The sequence below is a fragment of the Oncorhynchus gorbuscha genome, linkage group LG13 (genome assembly GCF_021184085.1).
Source record: "Oncorhynchus gorbuscha isolate QuinsamMale2020 ecotype Even-year linkage group LG13, OgorEven_v1.0, whole genome shotgun sequence".
Classification (NCBI taxonomy): Eukaryota; Metazoa; Chordata; class Actinopteri; order Salmoniformes; family Salmonidae; genus Oncorhynchus; species Oncorhynchus gorbuscha.
In genome coordinates, this window is record NC_060185.1 from 71,465,327 (window position 1) to 71,486,467 (window position 21,141).

Sequence of the window (21,141 nt, forward strand, 5' to 3'; positions counted from 1 at the left end):
CAAAATGATTTCCACGTCTGTTTTTAATACCTTTCAAAATCTCACCCTGCTAGGGTTAATGGCCTTTTTCTAAAACCTTTTATGAGAATGGAGAACACACTGGGAGGTTTCTTAGACCACTCCTCCATACAGAATCTTTTCAGAATCTTGATATCCTTTGTCTGCGCTAATGAACTGCCCTCTTCAATTCAAGCCACAGGTTTTCAATGGGGTTTAAGTACAGACTTGATTTTGTGGTCATTTAACTGTCGATCTGCAGGTTAAACATGGTGAGATTAAAGACTCCTAAATTGATAGTGCAGTTTGTTTAGGCGATTGTACAGCTAACTAGCTGCTTTACATGCTAATATTGTCTTTGATATTATTGTAACCAGCTACGTTTGCTAGCTAGCCAGCCAATAAAGAGTTGCAACAGATTCCCACATTTTTTTCCCATGTTGCTGCCAACCTTATTATAACACCAAAATGAAACATTTGTTCACAATAAAATATTATTCTCAGTGTTATTTAACACTATAAATGTAAAAGAATGAGTGGTTTTGGGAGAATCTTTCCTTGATTCAGGACCCAAGCTGTCAGCCACAGCAGCCAACAGTTTTAAATGAAGGGAAGTCCCTTCGTTGATTACTTGGTTTGGTGCGTCATTCCCAAGTTTACGAACAGACGCCAGTCACTGCCTTTTGGAGGAAAATGTTTTCCCCCTCCACAGCTAACCTAATGATAGCTTCTCAGTCCGGTACCCGGGCAATCTCCTGTGATGTGCCCGGTGCCGGCCGGGAATGACATCAATTTCCACACAGAAGGCCAAGTCGGGGATTAGATGACCCATCCCTCGTCACACATCTGGGGGATTCATTCAAGATCTAGAGTGTGTCCTGGTGAGACACCGGCCCGGAAAAACAAGGGCCCATTTCCTTCTCCCTGGAGCTGTCAACAGAGGCACATAGCTGGCCCTCTTAGTCACAACCCACTGGGTACAAACTTTTGTTCAAAATCTAGTTTTGATTTACATTTGGTTGAGTTGTCAACTAAATGTGAATTTAACGTGAAATCAACAAAAAGGTTCAAAGTTGGGTGAAAAAAATATGAAATTCCCTTACATTGATTACTTTTTTCAAATCTAATCAGTTTTCCACCTTGATTCAATGTCATCACATTGCATTTTGGGTTGAAATAAAGTGGAAACAATATTGATTTACCCAGTTTTTCCCGATGGGAACCTGTTGAAAAAGGGGTTTAGTTATCCCACTAGGCCAAAAGGGATGGCAAATGTTTCACAACTGTTACCGAGTCACCCTCTCTGTTTCACTACAGACTATGTCAACACAGACTGTACAGTGTAGGAAGGACCTTGACATGTGTCACTACCTTTACTCACTTAGGATGAGTTATTGATAATAAATTACAGTATTACCTTGTTTTCTAGTCTGGCCTGGCCATGGTGGTATATATAGTCCAGCATTTGTTGACACAACTAAGTATACCTCACTGTAAGAGAATAGCGTCTGAATATCGGTCAAGTCCCTGATGTTTTTCGAGTTGTTGTGATGGCCCCTCTCTCTGGCAGGCTGAATAAAGCCCGGCCCCAGGGCACTTAGTGCTCACTCCACGTGGGTCAGTTAAATGAAATGTTTTCATGTTCTCTCAAACCCCTAATAATTACCTGGTCTGATGTCAGTTGTCTGGAAGCTGTCGTCAAGGTTCTTTGGAGTATGGACCAGCACGTAGACACTTTTTCTATCCATCAAGGTGCAGTCATTGATTAGTCAAATGTTAAGGTTGTCATTGTTCAAGATAAAAACAAGGTACTGGACTGTTTCTCTGCCTGTCATGTTTTATGTATTACATAAGGCTCAACTTGAAACTTATTTTCTTTTGTGAGATATGTCAACTTCTATTAGGGACCAATTCTTAAGAGTCTATTGGACACACTGTCACATCTGCTCCTACCACGCCCTCTGGTGTTCATCCGGTGTCTTTACCTGCAGTTACTCCTTTAGTACACGCTCTTTCCCTCTTTGTGTGATTGTGTGGTTGGAGACAGGTGTGCTGGAGTCAGAGCAAATCCCTTCCAGCTGCAACTCGTTCCATAATCAAGACCTCTACAAATACTCATTCCTGCCACTTCCACTCTGCCAGATTGTAATCTATGCTCAGTCAGCTATTATTCTAGCCATTTATTATTAAGCAAGATCCCGTTGTGCCTGTTTCCCTGCCTGACACCTTTTATCCTCTCATTGCAGTTACTGCTCTCTCTTGCTCCTGTCTCACATCTCACCACCCAACTACCTTGTTCTCGATTTTACTCATCATCACTACATTGGATTCCCCTCAGGATCTGTTTACCAAGTTCTACTCAGCCAACTCCAACCTCTGTCTCCACATCTGGTTTTTCAGCAACTCATCCTAGCTTCCCCCGATCTGCACTCCATATCTCTCTGTAGAAATAAATATTTTGGTTCATTCATCCCTGTTTCCTCATCGGAGTCTGCTCTTGGGTTCCACGGTGTCGCTCTGCTTAACACACACCCGTGTGTCAATCTAATGAACAAAATCGGGGAAAAAATCCCCCTTAATCAGTTTGAAGTGGAGATACCTTTCAGCATGGGCTACGTCTCAATCTACTGCCTTCGCTTATGTTGGCCTCCCACATCTGTGGTGGAAGGTGGCTGAGCTACAGTGCCTTGCAAAAGTATTCATCCCCATTGGTGTTTTTCCTATTTTGTTGCGTTACAACCTCTAATGTAAATGGATTTTTATTTGGATTTCATGTAATGGACATACACAAAATAGTCCAAATTGGTGAAGTGAAATGTGAAACATAACATGTTTCAAAAATGTATATTAAAAAAATATATATAAAAACAAAGTGATGTGTGCATATATATTCACCCCTTTGCTAAGAAGCCCCTAAATAAGATCTGGTGCAACCAATTACCTTCAGAAGTCACATAATTAGTTAAATTAATTCCTTCTGTGTGCAATCTAAGTGTCACATGATCTGTTACATAATCTTAGTATATATACAACTCTTCTGAAAGGCCCCAGAGTCTGCACCCCCACTAAGCAAGGGGTAACACAACACAAGCGGCACCATGAAGACAAAGTAGCCCTCCAAACAGGTCAGGGACAAAGTTGTGGAGAAGTACAGATCAGGGTTATGTTATAAAAACATATCCAAAACATTGAACATCCCACGGAGCAGCATTAAATGCCTTATTAAAAAATGGAAAGAATTATGGCAACAAATCAAATGTATTTATATAGCCCTTCGTACATCAGCTGATATCTCAAAGTGCTGTACAGTAACCCAGCCTAAAACCCCAAACAGCAAGCAATGCAGGTGTAGAAGCATGGTGGCTAGGAAAAACTCCCTAGAAAGGCCAAAACCTAGGAAGAAACCTAGAGAGGAACCAGGCTATGTGGGGTGGCCAGTCCTCTTCTGGCTGTGCCGGTTGGAGATTATAACAGAACATGGCCAAGATGTTCAAATGTTCATAAATGACCAGAATGGTCGAATAATAATAAGGCAGAACAGTTGAAACTGGAGCAGCAGCACGGCCAGGTGGATTGGGGACAGCAAGGAGTCATCATGTCAGGTAGTCCTGGGGCATGGTCCTAGGGCTCAGGTCCTCCGAGAGAGAGAAAGAAAGAGAGAAGGAGAGAATTAGAGAACGCACACTTAGATTCACACAGGACACCGAATAGGACAGGAGAAGTAATCCAGATATAACAAACTGACCCTAGCCCCCCGACACATAAACTACTGCAGCATAAATACTGGAGGCTGAGACAGGAGGGGTCAGGAGACACTGTGGCCCCATCCGAGGACACCCCCGGACAGGGCCAAACAGGAAGGATATAACCCCACCCACTAGAGGGATATCTTCAACCACCAACTTACCATCCTGAGACAAGGCTGAGTATAGCCCACAAAGATCTCTGCCATGGTACAACCCAAGGGGGGGCGCCAACCCAGACAGGATGACCACATCAGTGAATCAACCCACCCAGGTGACGCACCCCTTCCAGGGACGGCATGAGAGAGCCCCAGTAAGCCAGCGACTCAGCCCCTGTAATAGGGTTAGAGGCAGAGAATCCCAGTGGAAAGAGGGGAACCGGCCAGGCAGAGACAGCAAGGGCGGTTCGTTGCTCCAGAGCCTTTCCGTTCACCTTCCCACTCCTGGGCCAGACTACACTCAATCATATGACCCACTGAAGAGATGAGTCTTCAATAAAGACTTAAAGGTTGAGACGGAGTTTGCGTCTCTGACAAGGGTAGGCAGACCATTCCATAAAAATGGAGCTCTATAGGAGAAAGCCCTGCCTCCAGCTGTTAGCTTAGAAATTCTAGGGACAATTGGGAGGCCTGCGTCTTGTGACCGTAGTGTACATGTAGGTATGTACGGCAGGACCAAATCAGAGAGATAGGTAGGAGCAAGCCCATGTAATGCTTTGTAGGTTAGCAGTAAAACCTTGAAATCAGCCCTTGCTTTGACAGGAAGCCAGTGCAGAGAGGCTAGCACTGGAGTAATATGATCAGATTTTTGGGTTCTAGTCAGGATTCTAGCAGCCGTATTTAGCACTAACTGAAGTTTATTTAGTGCTTTATCCGGGTAGCCGGAAAGTAGAGCATTGCAGTAGTCTAACCTAGAAGTGACAAATGCATGGATTAATTTTTCTGCATCATTTTTGGACAGAAAGTTTCTGATTTTTGCAATGTTACGTAGATGGAAAAAAGCTGTCCTTGAAATGGTCTTGATATGTTCTTCCATCAGTGTCCAGAGTAATGCAGAGGTCCTTCACAGTTTTATTTGAGACGACTGTACAACCATTAAGATTAATTGTCAGATTCAACAGAAGATCTCTTTGTTTCTTGGGACCTAGAACAAGCATCTCTGTTTTGTCCGAGTTTAAAAGTAGAAAGTTTGCAGCCATCCACTTCCTTATGTCTGAAACACATGCTTCTAGCAAGGGCAATTTTGGGGCTTCACCATGTTTCATTGAAATGTACAGCTGTGTGTCATCCGCATAGCAATTAACAAACCTGCCAAGAGAGGGCTGCCCACCAAAACTGAAGGACTAGGCAAGGAGGGCATTAATCAGATAGGCAACAAAGAGACCAAAGATATCGGGGTGGCAGGTAGCCTAGTGGTTTGGGCCACTAGAGCATTGGGCCAGTAACCAAAAAGGTTGCAAGATCGAATCCCCCAGCTGACAAAGTAACAATCTGTCGTTCTGCACCTGAACAAGGCAGTTACTGTTCCTAGGCCATCATTGTAAATAAGAATTTGTTCTTACCTAATGTCTAATTATCATTTTAAAAATAACCCTGAAGGAGCTGCAAAACTCCATAGCCGTACACTCCACAGAGCTGGGCTTCATGGAAGAGTGGCCAGAAAAAAAGCCATTACTTAAAGAAAAAAAATAAGCAAACGTGTTTGGTGTTAGCCAAAAGACATGTGGGAGACTCCTGAAAATCGGTCTTCTCCGTCTGTAGTGTCCTAAAGGTTTGGCCTACTAACTAATATACAAGACGGTAACCCATACAAATGAATGGAGGTAGTTGTTTTGGCAACAAAAACAAGGGGTTAAATATGTGTCCAAAAAAAACTGAAATATTTCCCAAGCTTTCTTATATCTCCTAAATATAGGACAGACACTTCAAAACCTTATTCCTTGTGATATATTTGTTGACTGTCGTTTTTGCCATTAATTAACGTGTTATTCAGTGTTTCTATTGGTTATAGTATTAAAGGCAAAATTCTATATTTTATCAAATAATTTTGTATGATCCATGTAACCATCTTTAAACAATTCTATATGTTTGTTTAGTAGACCCTCCCCTCCCTCATCCACACCGGTTGCAGAATTCCATTACTTTAATTGAGAGGCAAATCGCGCTGCTGCAACTCACCTGTAGGACTAGTTTGTGGTGCTTGGCACTGCGTGCAGTGTGTCGCATGCATTGGATTTTTTCAATTTGCGATTGCTTCGCCGTGTGGTACCAGTAGTAAACCCCCGAAGAAGGTTCTAATGTGTAGTTTGACAGTTTTTGTTGTGATGCGGCACATGGATTGTGAAGACTGTAACCTGCGGCAATAACCTGTGTGCACGCAGTGTTAGACTTTCAGAGGTTAAAAGTGTCAGTGTAGGGAAGTACAACTAAATCATTGTGAGATTTGTTACTGAAACTAAAGCTTTTCAGCCACAGTGATACTGTCTGAACTCAATGTGCCTCTTCAATCGACACTGAGCGGTAAATGGCAGTAGTTGTTTTCCTTCCTTTCCACTGTTATAAATGGCTATCATTATCTGTGTTTATTTAGGCAGTTTTCCTGGCATGTGCTGGCCCTCATCCTGTCTCTCTCCATGGGGAGAATTCATCTCCTCTCACAGACTTTACCTTGACTTCTGCTGCAGCGCCGTCTCACTTAGCATAGCACCCCACAGCATTACGCAACCTCAAGCAAACATCCTTAACTCCTGCTTGTGTATGCTGAGTACACCAAACATTTCATACATTGCCATCATCTGTTCTTTTAAAGACTTCACTGGAATTTCTGAAGCAATTTGCAGTGTGGAGGTATCATAACAGGACTCAATGGCAACTCTTTGGTTGAATATTTCTCAGTGTACCCAATCACTGCAATCAATGTCAGGCGTAGTGTTTAAATTCACTGTAATATTTGATTTATTTGATTTATTTCACCTTTATATAACCAGGTAGGCCAGTTGAGATCAAGTTCTCATTTACAACTGCGACCAGCAAAGCAGTGAGACAAAAACAACAACACAGAGTTACACGTAAACAAACGTACAGTCAATAACACAATAGAAAAAAACAGAAAAATATATGTACAGTGTGTGCAAATGTAGAAGAGTAGGGAGGTAGGCAATAAATAGGCCATAGAGGCAAAATAATTACAATTTAGCATTAACACTGGAGTGATAGATGGGCAGATGATGACGTGCAAGTAGAGATACTGGGGTGCAAAAGAGCAAGAAGATCAATAACAATATGGGGATGAGGTAGTTGGGTGTGCTATGTACAGGTACAGTGATCGGTAAGCTGCTCTGACAGCTGATGCTTAAAGTTAGAGGGAGATAGAAGACTCCAGCTTAAGTGATTTTAGCAATTCGTTCCAGTCATTGGCAGCAGAGAACTGGAAGGAAAGGCAGCCAAAGGAAGTGTTGGCTTTGGGGATGACCAGTGAAATATACCTCCTGGAGTGTCTGCTACGGGTGGGTGTTGCTCTGGGGACCAGTGAGCTGAGATAAGGCGGGGTTTTATCTAAAAAAATCTCATAGATGACCTGGAGCCAGTGAGTTTGGCGAGGAATATGTAGTGAAGGCCAGCCAACGAGAGCATACATGTCGCAGTGGGGGGTAGTATATGGTGCTTTGGTGACAAAACGGATGGCACTGTGATAGACTACATCCACTACATTGCTGAGTAGAGTGCTGGGGGCTATTTTGTAAATTACATCGCTGAAGTAGAGGATCGGTAGGGTAGTCAGTTTTGATGGGGGTATGTTTGGCAGCATGAGTGAAGGAGGCTTTGTTGCAAAATAGGAAGCCGATTCTAGATTTAATTTTGGATTGGAGATGCTTAATATAAGTCTGGAAGGAGAGTTTACAGTCTAACCAGTTGAAGCGTTGAAGCTTGTTTGGAGGTTTGTTAGCACAGTGTCCAAAGAAGGGCCAGATGTATACAGAAGGGTGTCGCGTGCGTAGAGGTGGATTAGAGAATCACCAGCAGCAATAGCGACATCATTGATTTATACAGAGAAAAGAGTCGGCCCGAGAATTGAACCCTGCGGCACCCCCATAGAGACTGCCAGAGGTCCGGACAACAGTCCCTCCGATTTGACACACTGAGCTCTATCTGAGAACAAGTTGGTGAACCAGGTGAGGCAGTCATTTGAGAAGCCAATGCTATTGAGTCTGCCGCAAGGAATGCAGTAATTGACAGAGTCGAAAGCCTTGGCCAGGTCAATGAAGACGGCTGCACAGTACTGTTTTTTATCGATGGCGGTTATATTGTTTAGGACCTTGTGCGTGGCTGAGGTGCACCCATGACAAGCTCGGAAACCGGATTGCATAGTGGAGAAGGTACGTTGGGATTCAAAATGGTCGGTGATCTGTTTGTTAACTCATCGTTCGAAGATTTTAGAAAGGCAGGGCAGGATGGATATAGGTCTATAACAGTTTGGGTCTAGAGTGTCTCCCCCTTTGAAGAGGGGGATGACCGCGGCAACTTTCCAATCTTTGGGGATCTCATACGATCCAAAAGAGAGGTTGAAAAGGCTAGTAATAGGGGTTGCAACAATTTTGGTGGATAATTTTAGAAAGAGAGGGTCCAGATTGTCTAGCTCAACTAATTTGTAGGGATCCAGATTTTGCAGCTCTTTCAGAACATCAGCTGTCTGAATTTGGGTGAAGGATAAGCGGGGCGGTGGGGGCTTGGGAAAAAAAATGCTTATTGAAATGATCGATTATCGTATATCTATTGGTGGTGACAGTGTTTCCTATCCTCAGTGCAGTAGGCAGATGGGAGGAGGTGCTCTTATTCTCCATGGACGTTACAGTGTCCAAAACGTTTTGGAATTAGCTACAGGAAGCAAATTTCTATTTGAAAAAGCTCGTCTTAGCTTTCCTAACTGACTGAGTATATTAGTTCCTGACTTCCCTGAAAAGTTTTACATTGCGGGGGCTATTCGATGCTAATGCAGAATGCCACTGGATGTTTTTGTGCTGGTCAAGTCAAGTCTGGGGTGAACCAAGGGCTATACCTGTTCTTAGTTCTACATTTTTTGAATGGGGCATGCTTATTTAAGATGGTGAGGAAAGCACTTTTGAAGAGCAACCAGACATCCTCTACTGACGGGATGAGGTCAATATCCTTCCAGAATACCAGGGCCAGGTAGATTAGAAAGGCCTGCTCGCTGAAGTGTTTTAGGGGGTGTTTGACAGTGATGAGGGGTGGTTGTTTGACCGCAGACCCATTGCGCACGCAGGTAATGAGGCAGTGATCGCAGAGATCCTGGTTGAAGACAGCAGAGGTGTATTTAGAGGGCAAGTTGGCCAGGATGATATCTAAGAGGGTGCCCATTGTTACGGATGTAGGGTTGTACCTGGTAGGTTCCTTGATCATTTGTGTGAGATTGGGGGCATCTAGTTTAGATTGTAGGACGGCCGGGTGTTAAGCATGTCCCAGTTTAGGTCATCTAACAGTACGAACTCTGAAGATAGATGGGGGGGCGATCAATTCACATATGGTGTCCTGGGCACAGCTGGGGGCTTAAGGGGGTCTACAACATCGGCAACGTTGAGAGACTAGTTTCTGGAAAGGTGGATTTTTTAAAGTAGAAGCTTGAATTGTTTGGCCACAGACCTGGATAGTATGACATAACTCTGCAGTCCATCTCTGAAGTAGATTGCAACTCCGCCCTATTTTGCAGTTCTATCTTATCGGAAAATGTTATAGTTAGGGATGGAAAATACAGGATTTTTGGTGGCCTTCCTAAACCAGGATTCAGACATTTCTAGGACATCCGGGTTGGCAGAGTGTGCTAAAGCAGTGAATAAAACAAACTTAGGGAGGAGGCGTCTAATGTTAACATGCATGAAACCAAGGCTTTTACGGATACAGATGTCAACAAATGAGAGCGCCTGGGGAGTGGGAGTGATGCTTGGGGCTGCAGGGCCTGGGTTAACCTCTACATCACCAGAGTGTACGGCTAAAGGCTATAAGAACTGGTCGTCTAGTACGTTCGGAACAGAGAGTAAAAGGAGCAGATTTCTGGGAGCGGAAGAATAGATTCAAGGCATAATGAACAGACAAAGGTATGGTAGGATGTGAGTACAGTGGAGGTAACCTAGGCATTGAGTGACGATGAGAGAGGTTTTGTCTCTAGAGGCACCATTTAAGCCAGGTGCGGTCACCGCATGTGTGGGGGATGGAACATTAGGGAGAGGCATGTGTAGGTGAGTGATCATAGGGTCCAGTGAGTAGCTAGGCGAGCAGGAGACATGACGATTCAGACAGCTAGCAGGCCGGGCCTCAGAGGGACGTCGCAATGGAAGAGCCTGTTGAAACCCCCTCGGGCGGTTACGTCAGCAGACCAGTCGTGATGGATCGACGGGGTTCCGTGTCAGCAGCAAAGGGTCCAGGCCAATTGGCAAAGAGGTATTGAAGCCCAGGAGTTGAGTGGTTTAATATGAGTTGTTTAACCCTTTTATCCATCAGTCAATTTATTCAGACAATGACAGCATCAAATCAAATCAAATCAAATTTATTTATATAGCCCTTCATACATCAGCTGATATCTCAAAGTGCTGTACAGAAACCCAGCCTAAAACCCCAAACAGCAAACAATGCAGGTGTAAAAGCATTGTGCCATTTATGATACAACAGCACTTTTGCCTAATGACATCACGTCAGCAAGTCTGTCCTGAGTTAGTAAACATCACTTGTAGGAATTCTTACAGAAGAATACGTTTCAGGGATACATTACTTCTGCAATGCTAGTTATTGTAGGAAACAGAGGTGAGCGGTCAGTGTTTGGGAAGTAAAGAGGAGTGTCATCATTTACTGGAAGAGGGCCTCATACACTCAGTCTGGCCCTTGGCCATTGGCAGAGTTTGGCAGGGTAAGCCCATCCAGAGCTTCTCTAGGGTTGTGTTTCCTGAAAGTGAACCTCTCTGGGCCATTATCACTGACGTCTAGGGCAAACTAAAAGAATGCCTGGTAATTGCGCTGTAGCTAGGTGATTTGTGGCAGAGACAAAGGATTTGTAATTTGCTGTGTTGAAATCTGATTAAATAATGTGCAATGGGTTGAAGTAGGTTTTAGAACAACATGGGTCATTGGCTGTTGATTTTGGGATAAGAATTACGATCATGATTCTTAATTGCTATTCGGTCCGTTTGTACTTTTCTGACTTGTGATGCGCTCATAACCATTAGGCCAACCTGTATCTAGAACCACAGCCACTTTACCAGAACACAATTTAGTAAACCACACAAAACTTGATGTATATTGTTAAGATATGTTTATTCTTGAATTTTCCTACCTTGTTGCAGATATAAGTAGCTTCAACAAATATAGCACTTTGTAGGTATGTATGTTTACAAAGAGTAATCAAATGATGAAAGTGTAGTGCTTTACAGTTCATCAAAACTTTGAACAACTTTGAAAAATATTGTTTTATAATTGCAAACAAAAATTAGAATTAGAATTAATCAAGAGCTACAATAAATGTATACAACTACTTCATCATTTAAACAGCAGTGATCTGTCTTTAAATATAGTTTAAGAGTGGTGAAACTAAACACCAAACTTAGTTGCTTAGATTTTCTCAAGAATAACAATATACAATGACATCAAAATGAATATTTAACGCATCAGGCAGAATCCTATCTTTAGATCTGAGTACAAGGCATCACTTTTAACATTAAAGCATACATTTGACAAGTGTGAATTAGGTGCATATAAGTTAGGATTTGTCCCTATGCACATACAATTGTAACATACTTATCAATGTTGAAGGACCCTGGAGGACACTTTCACAAATACAAGACTTGGATGCAATCCATTCAATTTGCATCCTAATTCAAAGTATATTATTGTGACTTAATTTCAGACAGTAAATGCATGGAAGTTCCCTGGAGGGCTCTCGAGTCCAGGAGAAAACATTGGTCAGTGATGCCACGGACAGACAAACAGCTGAAACTACACTTGAGTCATTTCATTCTCATAATCATGTTTACATGATAATACATAATACACGTATGATGAAATTCTGGTTGGGAATGAAACTACTGAACAAATTAACGAATCAGCACAGCAAGTAAGTGAAAGAAATAGGTTTTGATGATGTTTTACTGGTAATAGGGACATATGTAAATGCCAAATAAATATTTTTTGTGGTCAGTGTCACCTTTATTTAACTAGGCAAGTCAGTTAAGAACAAATTGTTATTCACAATGACGGCCCGACCCCGGCCAAACCCGGACGACGCTGGGCCAACCTGTGCACCGCTCTATGGGACTCCCAATCACGGCCGGATGTGATACAACCTGGATTCGAACCGGGGACTGTAGTGACGCCTCTTGCACAGAGATGCAGTGCCTTAGACCACTGAGTCCATGTGTATGTGTGTGTGTGTTAACTCTTTAACTGTACTAGAATGCTTAAAAGTCCGCAAAAAAATTGTAATATTGGTTGGGCATCTCCGGCGCGGCCCACGCTTGGATTGCGTCCTACCTGACAGGTCGCTCCTACCAGGTGGCGTGGCGAGAATCTGTCTCCTCACCACGCGCTCTCACCACTGGTGTCCCCCAGGGCTCTGTTCTAGGCCCTCTCCTATTCTCGCTATACACCAAGTCACTTGGCTCTGTCATAACCTCACATGGTCTCTCCTATCATTGCTATGCAGACGACACACAATTAATCTTCTCCTTTCCCCCTTCTGATGACCAGGTGGCGAATCGCATCTCTGCATGTCTGGCAGACATATCAGTGTGGATGACGGATCACCACCTCAAGCTGAACTTCGGCAAGACGGAGCTGCTCTTCCTCCCGGGGAAGGACTGCCCGTTCCATGATCTCGCCATCACGGTTGACAACTCCATTGTGTCCTCCTCCCAGAGCGCTAAGAACCTTGGCGTGATCCTGGACAACACCCTGTCGTTCTCAACTAACATCAAGGCGGTGGCCCGTTCCTGTAGGTTCATGCTCTACAACATCCGCAGAGTACGACCCTGCCTCACACAGGAAGCGGCGCAGGTCCTAATCCAGGCACTTGTCATCTCCCGTCTGGATTACTGCAACTCGCTGTTGGCTGGGCTCCCTGCCTGTGCCATTAAACCCCTACAACTCATCCAGAATGCCGCAGCCCGTCTAGTGTTCAACCTTCCCAAGTTCTCTCACGTCACCCCGCTCCTCCGCTCTCTCCACTGGCTTCCAGTTGAAGCTCGCATCCGCTACAAGACCATGGTGCTTGCCTACGGAGCTGTGAGGGGAACGGCACCTCAGTACCTCCAGGCTCTGATCAGGCCCTACACCCAAATAAGGGCACTGCGTTCATCCACCTCTGGCCTGCTCGCCTCCCTACCACTGAGGAAGTACAGTTCCCGCTCAGCCCAGTCAAAACTGTTCGCTGCTCTGGCTCCCCAATGGTGGAACAAACGCCCTCACGACGCCAGGACAGCGGAGTCAATCACCACCTTCCGGAGACACCTGAAACCCCACCTCTTTAAGGAATACCTAGGATAGGATAAAGTAATCCTTCTCACCCCCCCCCTTAAAATATTTAGATGCACTATTGTAAAGTGGCTGTTCCACTGGATGTCATAAGGTGAATGCACCAATTTGTAAGTCGCTCTGGATAAGAGCGTCTGCTAAATGACTTAAATGTAAATGTAAATGATGCAACCACATAACGTATACCATACATAGACAATATCTAAATGCACACACACATGCCTATTCATAGGAATATTTACTTTTTGAAACGGCCTCCTCAGACATTCATAAGAACTACACTTAAGCATATATCTAAACAATTTTAAGACTTAAACAGACTTCAAATAAACGTTTTACTAGTTACAAGTTCAACTTGTTTTTTTTAAGCAGCTTTTGATACAAAGCCCCACCTACTGAAGCAGCGTTGTATGTGACTAAAGTACAATCGAAATCCCTTTTTTGGAACCAAATTTCATTTTCATGAATTACAATGTAAAAATGTTGTTTAGGGCGCTCACATTGTATCACACAATTTTTATTTGTGTCCAGTGAGCATTATCATGCAGTCAGATAAGATGTACAGTAATAAGGTTTTCAAAACAAAGACGTTTAAAGAACAGTACAAACATATAAAATCTCCTTTTGTTACTTTCTTTTTCCAAGCCTTCACTGCGGTCTGTGAGGTCTTTGAGGAGACGGAAGTCCGCTCAGAGTTCAAGTCCCTCCTGAGCATCCGGCAGCAGCACAACCTCCCAGGTGCTTTTGGTATGTCAGACATGTACATCATCAGCCCCCTCACATACGACATCAACTTCTGCACACAGGAGTGCCTGCGCTGTGAGTGGCTGGAGCTAACCGAGCTAACCAAGACTAGCTCCACTACTCCTATCACTAGCCGCCAAGCCAGGCTTCTGCTTCACGGCCTGAACCAGGGCTTCGACAAGATTGACCTGGCTATGGAGGAGCTGCCAGCTGTCTACTCAGGGAGGTTCTACCAGCTGTACCACAGGGTGCTGCCTCCAGGACCTGCTTAGCCTATTGCATCGATGCTAATAGCACGAACACGTCAATGCTAGTCATATGAGCATGTGGATGGTCTTTCACCATAATACTTGAAGTGTATATTTATGACAGACTGGAATAGGTTTTTCTGAACTGTTACACGGGAAAGAGGGTGTAGCCAATGTTACCGATGATGATCACTTTACAAGACCTCTTGTCTGTAAAGATAAAAAATATACACAATTTGAAGAAATATGCTACTCTGTTTGGGAAGAACTCAGGGCCTCTAAGTTCTAAAATTAAATGAATCATTCATATGTTAGGATTGAGAGGTGCAATATCATATACTGTAGTATTGTACTAGGTATACTGTTTGTTTTGCAATGGTCGATTTATCTTTGCCAACCCAATGTTCTATTTAAAAGTTGTATCAAGTAGAGTTCTGGGCATGACCAAGCTAACCTGTGCTGCAGTGCAGTAAAAAGTACATTTTTTAAGCCCAGAGCTACTCAGTGGAATCTTGTGTGTTATCACTTTCTCTTTCATCTTCAATAATGTACCTTCAAAATTGTTAAACCAAGAAAAATAAGCAGAGTATCAAAGTACACTAGAATATTTGAAGCAGCTCTAGTCAAACTCACATTATATAGTTGAATTGAATTGCCGTTAAAGTACCTAACTACAGGATGATTATGTCGTCACAGTCATTTAATACGCTCCATTGTATTTCTTCATGTCCTGTCTGTTTGTGTGCAGCCAGGCTGATTTTAAGATTGGTACGACAAGATGAGCTCAGCGTCTGGCCGACATGGGGAGAAAGAGAATGGCTTTTTGGCCGGGTCCAGTTTTGGATCCTGACTTGTACTGGCCAGTCCTTTTCAGTGCCACATACATTTCCGGGTACTTTCGAGAGCGGTAGGTGTTGTAGTTGTTACTCTCCAGCCTCTCCATGAAGTAGCATTCATCTGTTGTCCGTCTCTGAAGAGAGAGAGAGAGAATGTTTGAAAGATATGAGATAGCAAATCAGAGATCAATTTACAACATTTGTTAATCCAGTTCTATTATTCTTTGATACACTTTCATATTGTAAACCGAACCAATGATAAATGTCAATGAAACTCTTCTTTCTAAAAGATTTAGATGCACTATTGTAAAGTGGCTGTTCCACTGGATGTCATAAGGTGAATGCACCAATTTGTAAGTCGCTCTGGATAAGAGCGTCTGCTAAATGACTTAAATGTAAATGTTTTGAAATCTTGTCTTTTGTCTTATGAAATAAAACGTAATGGGCAGGTTTCTCAAACCAAGATGAATAAACCTACTCTTGAACTAAAAGCCATGTTCAATGGGGAATGTCCACCAGTGACAAGCTTTGGGCAATGATGGTTATTTATATTATTAAAAAAGGATCCACATTTCATGTACATAACTGGAGTTTAGCCTCGGTCTTACATTGAAATAAATGTAGTTGGAATGTCAACACAAAAATGTTTAGTCATTGTGATATCCTCTAAATAAGCCATTTCATTTAGAAATAATTAAATATATTTGATTTTTACATGCTCTGTGGAGAAAAGGGAAAAGCTTGCAAACTGACAAAAAAAATACATAATAATTAGATTAATCCAGTAAAACACATCAGACCTCCATTGTTTCAGTGGACATTCCAGAACAGTCTGAACTCCTGTTTAATGTCACACACTAATGAAGATATTTTTCAAGTTTAGATCTTTTGCCTAGCCAAAGATGTGTGAATAATCATCCATTCTTAAATTAGTAAAACAAATTATCAGTTCAGTTCTAGTGGCCGTGTGCAAGAAATAGATTTGCTCATGTCCAATAGAAATGAAGTAACTACCAGTTTTCTACCCTCTGACAGGTTTTTGTTATTACATTTTTGTTATTACATGAAATAATGGAAAATATAAATGATTATTCCTGTCCACACTGTGATTTTGTGTTCATGTGGAAGATCTGATGACATCAATCACATCTGGCCAAATATCTCTTGATAGCAGGGCCAACAGAATTCCCTGCCCTATCCAACAACAGGGGGCCTGTTGTCCATTCAACCATGGCTACCTAGTATAGAGGATAACTTGTATGGCCCTACCTCACCCTACATGGAAGCAATCCATGGCACTTATAACAGGCACACAGAACAAAAACAATTGGAAGATAAATTCAGAGGGTAGCAACACTGGGAAAGATAAAAAGTGTATTTATTTACATTGACTACAAAGTTCAATCCCTATCACCTAATATCTGAATATATATAGACTATCCATGCCGACATGGAAGGCAGTGCTAAAATGGAAACATAAAGTGAGAAGTAATGAGTGTATTAGAAAGTAAGCTTGATCTATACAGGTGATCATGTGCATAAAGCTGGTGAGTGGGGCTGAATAAGGACAAGTACAGAACAACATACAATACGTCCAGCTTCCAATTTCAACCTGAACACAACAGTCTATTTACAAAATGCTAACACCACACTGTAACTTTCCCCCACCCTGAGAGAATGTGTGAGAACAGATCCTGGATGATTGACCACATCAGTGAAGGTGCCATGTCTGGAATGTGTCTGCCAGTGTGCGTCCATTGCCTAGTCTGGTTACTCATTAAGGAGAGACAGGAAACACACCAGTCAGTTATCTGCTCGGACTTCTGCAGTATCCCAGAAGTACCTCCATTCACTGCTACCACACTAACCACACTAAGTCTAATACGAAAGCAAAATCTGTTGTCAGTGTATGACAAGATAATATTTGCTTTCAGCATGAACTTAATGAAAACCCTTCATCTTAGGCATGGGACTATCCCTGTTAGAGTAAAGCATGAGTTGTAGACCATGACAATACCAAAACAGATGGAATGGAGTTGCTTTGGTAACTGCTTTGGTAGCTATAAGGAAGACAATGCTTACTCACCGCTCCAAACAGTCTTCCATCTGCATTCATGGCCAGATAGCGGTTGGCTGAGACCCCTTTGATTACTACTTCCCCCACTGAGGTCGCCTGGAGTTGAAGCTTATCTGAGGAGGAAAAATGACTTTAGTCTCAAGAGTGAATTGATAGCAACTCAATTTATGCTAGTTGTTAGTGGTGTTGAACAAGGATGGATAGAGCAGAGTATTATACTGAACAAAAATATAAACACAACAGGTTAAGTGTTGGTACCATGTTTCATGAGCTGAAATAAAAGATCCCAGAAAAGGTCCCATATGCACAAAAAGCTTATTTCTCTCAAATGTTGTGTACAAGTTTGTTTACATCCCTGTTAGAGAGCATTTCTCCTTTGTAAAGATAATCCATCCACCGGACAGGTGTTGCATACCAAGAAGCTAATTAAACACCATGATTATTACAAAGGTGCACCTTATCCCAGGCCCACCCATAGCTGTGCCCCTGCCTAGTCATGTGAAATCCATAGTTTAGGGTGTAATTTATTCATTTTAATTGGCTGATTTCCTTATATGAACTGTAACGCAGTAAGATTGTTGCATGTTGCGTTTATATTTTTGTTCAGTATACAGCAGAGGCAAACAATATTTGACACAATATTTCTTCATTAAACTTCAGATAAGCAAGATAACCATTCGAAGTTGTGGTTCACCATCGTTCTTCACAATTTTAACATTTTGAAAAACAATATTAATAATGCCGTAATAGTCATTGAAAGCTTGTATTTGGTTGAAGTGATCATCTTGTAAAAACTCCAAACGTTTTGTGGAGTCAGATAAGCCTACATGTGCTGCGTCAATGGAGCATATTTGAATAGCATATTTATAGCATAGTTTAAAAATATATATGTAATAAAATAGAGTTCTTATCACAGGCCTCTTAAGGCAAGATAGTACATGATGATACATTGTAAACTTCTATATAAGAGGCATCTGTGTGCACTTAAGGTTTGTTTAATGACTCATGTCATGAAGATCCATTCCTCTCTGAAGGAATACATCATTAGAAGTTGTTGCATGCAAGGGAGCATCTAGTGTTTACTGAACATCTGTACAGCAGGTCTAGTGATCACATCCCTAAGTGAAACGTTCGGCAATGGTTTATTTCATCATCGCTTGCTTGAATCATATTGAGGAAGCACATGTGCGTATCAACAGAGTCCTTTTCATTTGTTCTATTTGAATGAATGGTCATGACAGAAAGTATAGTTTAGTGTATAGGTTTAGTGTGGTGTATCCAGTTTAGTGTATGGGTTACTACTACACTTATAGAATATCGTATATGCCTTGTTGATTGAAGATAAATGTCGCTGTAAAGTAAATGAGATGCTAATTGTTTTTCAATAATTGAAATGGCCAATGGCCTTTTCATTCAAACTAGTCTGTCTCTTGTCTCCATTCTTACCATAGCAGTTCATTGCTTGTGATGATTTTTGGACAGCTGTTTGATAGCACCTGTTCTAAGTCCCATCCCCTATCTGTCACTCAAGGATCTACTGAGCAGTGCTTCCTGTGACGAAAACCCCCTCTTCTACATGGGCCCCTTCTCCTCCTCCCAATTACTGATGCAATCTGAGAGACACACACTGGAGAAAAAACAACTAGATAGTGAGTTATGAGGTGGTTTCAATGTGTTGTTGCATGTTAAATTTAAAGCTAATCAATGATACTTTCATATTATACTGAATTGATAAGAACACAAACCTAGTGCTTCAATCTCTATCAATGGCCTTTCTGTGGATTCGAGTTGGTCTATCTATGCGTTAATGCACATTTCACACAGAAGCTACATCATATTTTAATTCTGGACATTTGAATTACATGTGACGGAATAGCAGTGACATTTAAAGAATGTCCGTGTTACACACATCAAGATGACTTGAATGAGATCAAAACCCACCACATTCATGAAAGCACTTGCAAAAGCGAATGTAAAAGAACTACACGAATGACTGTCGTTTGAATGCTGTAGAAGCCATAAATAAACACACTCATTTGTAAAATTCCCTTGAGTCCTCCATGATTCCCCTCACGGTTACGTCCCTGTTACCCTTTAAACGCATAAAGCTTTGTCTGCCATGCAAGGGACTGGAACTACTTACTGTGGGGGTCGTTCTTATCTCTGATCCCGTCCACGCTTCCGTTAGAGTTTATCCTCAAGAAGTAGCCTCCGTTTTTACAGTACAACCTCTTGGGCTCCTTAAAGTTTCCTGGAAGGAAGTCGCCACTGCCTCCATCTTCAGGTGTGGCGGGTAGAGTGGTGATTTCTCCTGTGGCCATCTCCTCTTCCCTCTATCCTCTACCCTGCTGCTGCTGTGTGCTACCAGTGCAGCAGCCCCACAGTAGCCTTATGCTAACTGCTGTCCCCTCCCTTCCCCAGCGAGCCTAATAGAGCCTGATTTTAGTTAACCCCCAGGGTCAGATAGTTTGTTTGAGAACACCCCTCTGGTGCAGCATGCCCTCTACTCCCAAGCAGAGAGGAATCTAAGAGCTAGCAGCACTTGGAAAGGAGCTTGTTAGCCTCGACAGCAAGGTCCACCCCTCACTGGCCTCTTCTCGTTCCTTTAAGAAAGTGCTAAGAGTTGATATTCGAGTGTAGCTTGGATGGGGATTCGTGTGTTCTACCTTCCATCGTCTTCTTCCTTCACTCTTAAGCGCTGAAATGTTTACAGCAGGGCAGCTGGCTGAAATCTGGGGAGACTTTCCCTATGGGCCTCAGTTCGCATGCGCCCTCCGAGGCAAACACACACACACACACACACACACACACTTTGACTTTCTAACTGAACCAGACAACCCTACACAGCACAAGCAGAGAAAGGAGGGTAAGACTGGGGCTTACTGATTGAACTGCGTCCTAAGAGACCCTTGGCTTGTGCAACCTGAGTGGTGGCTTCAGCTTAGCTTCTTAGAACTTCTGGGTAGAATCAGTGATTCTGTGCCACATTATTGAAGAACAAATGAAATATGCAGCAGAAAGTACACCAGAGTACATTACAATAGCTTGTCTAATTGAATTCAAGGAAATGTGTAAATATTGAAGATTTTAAAGGACCCTTCACATAGAAACTCTATTTTGAGTTGTGAACTGTATGAAGCAGCTCATTTCAATTATGCCATTTCGATATGTTTTACTTTTAATCAACTTTAAACAGAGTCAAAACTATGAATGTCTGTTTTCAAAGTGTGCACTGGACACAACAGAACACAGATTACTGTATGCAGGGTTGATCATATCATTTTGATTAGATGCATGTATATCAATGAAACATTAAACCACAGGCCGACCACAATGGCTCAGCACAAAATAATACTTTCTATTCACTTGGCTATCCTCAGATGGACTGATAATCGTTCCGTGTTGAAACTGAAGGTCTTTGTGTGGGAATTGTGTGCCAAGGGAATAATTTTCAGACACTACTTCACATAGAAACGCATTCATCTCCAGGTACACTGTCTCACTCTCTGTTTGCCATGATGAAGCATCAGGCTTTGGTTTGCTTCAGACTCTCCAATGCAGGTTGGGTTGTGAGCAGACACATAAAAAAAAAAAACTGGCCCTAGTTTGAACTTCCAAATTTGCCACCAGTTTGGTCTGACCCATTTCCTTCTCAGATGTCATGTTTTCCTTGGTCATCACACCCCCACCCATTCACAGCAACACCACCATTGAGGGACGCTCGAGTTAAAACTCCTCTCGATCCCAAAGTAAAGCCCTCACCGTCTCTGTTACGATCCCTATGGAGCACCTTTGTTAAACTATGGCCAATGGAAATATGGCCAACCAAAACAAGGTGACAAGCTCATAATTAAAGTTTACCGTTACATAAAAACAAGGCAGCTCCTAGGACCTGAAAGAAATGTGGACATTGTTGTCCTTTTCACATTTCCAGGGTTGTGGATTATACAGATCTGACAGACACAT

At 42.5% G+C, this 21,141-nt stretch overlaps 2 protein-coding genes across 3 annotated transcripts; one reads left to right on the forward strand and one right to left on the reverse strand.

Moving 5' to 3' along the window:
• Nucleotides 1–13,812: 13,812 nt before the first annotated feature.
• On the forward strand, nucleotides 13,813–14,286 carry LOC123992363 (nucleoside diphosphate-linked moiety X motif 6-like). The gene has a single exon (XM_046293510.1). The coding sequence runs from the start codon at nucleotides 13,813–13,815 to the stop codon at nucleotides 14,284–14,286; it is 474 nt and encodes a 157-aa protein (XP_046149466.1).
• Nucleotides 14,287–15,005: 719 nt separating this feature from the next.
• Nucleotides 15,006–20,582, reverse strand: LOC123993474 (fibroblast growth factor 2-like). Of its 2 annotated transcripts, XM_046295650.1 has the most exons (4): nucleotides 19,319–20,582; nucleotides 17,185–17,288; nucleotides 16,767–16,864; nucleotides 15,006–15,232 (listed from the first exon to the last, which is right to left on the reverse strand). In XM_046295650.1, exons 1-4 carry the CDS (start codon nucleotides 19,494–19,496, stop codon nucleotides 15,133–15,135), a joined length of 480 nt encoding a protein of 159 aa, XP_046151606.1. In that variant the 5' UTR covers nucleotides 19,497–20,582; the 3' UTR covers nucleotides 15,006–15,132. The 2 variants fall into 2 exon arrangements, with proteins under 2 accessions (XP_046151606.1, XP_046151607.1); XM_046295651.1 differs by lacking the exon at nucleotides 16,767–16,864 and having other exon boundaries at nucleotides 19,319–19,946.
• Nucleotides 20,583–21,141: the final 559 nt, after the last annotated feature.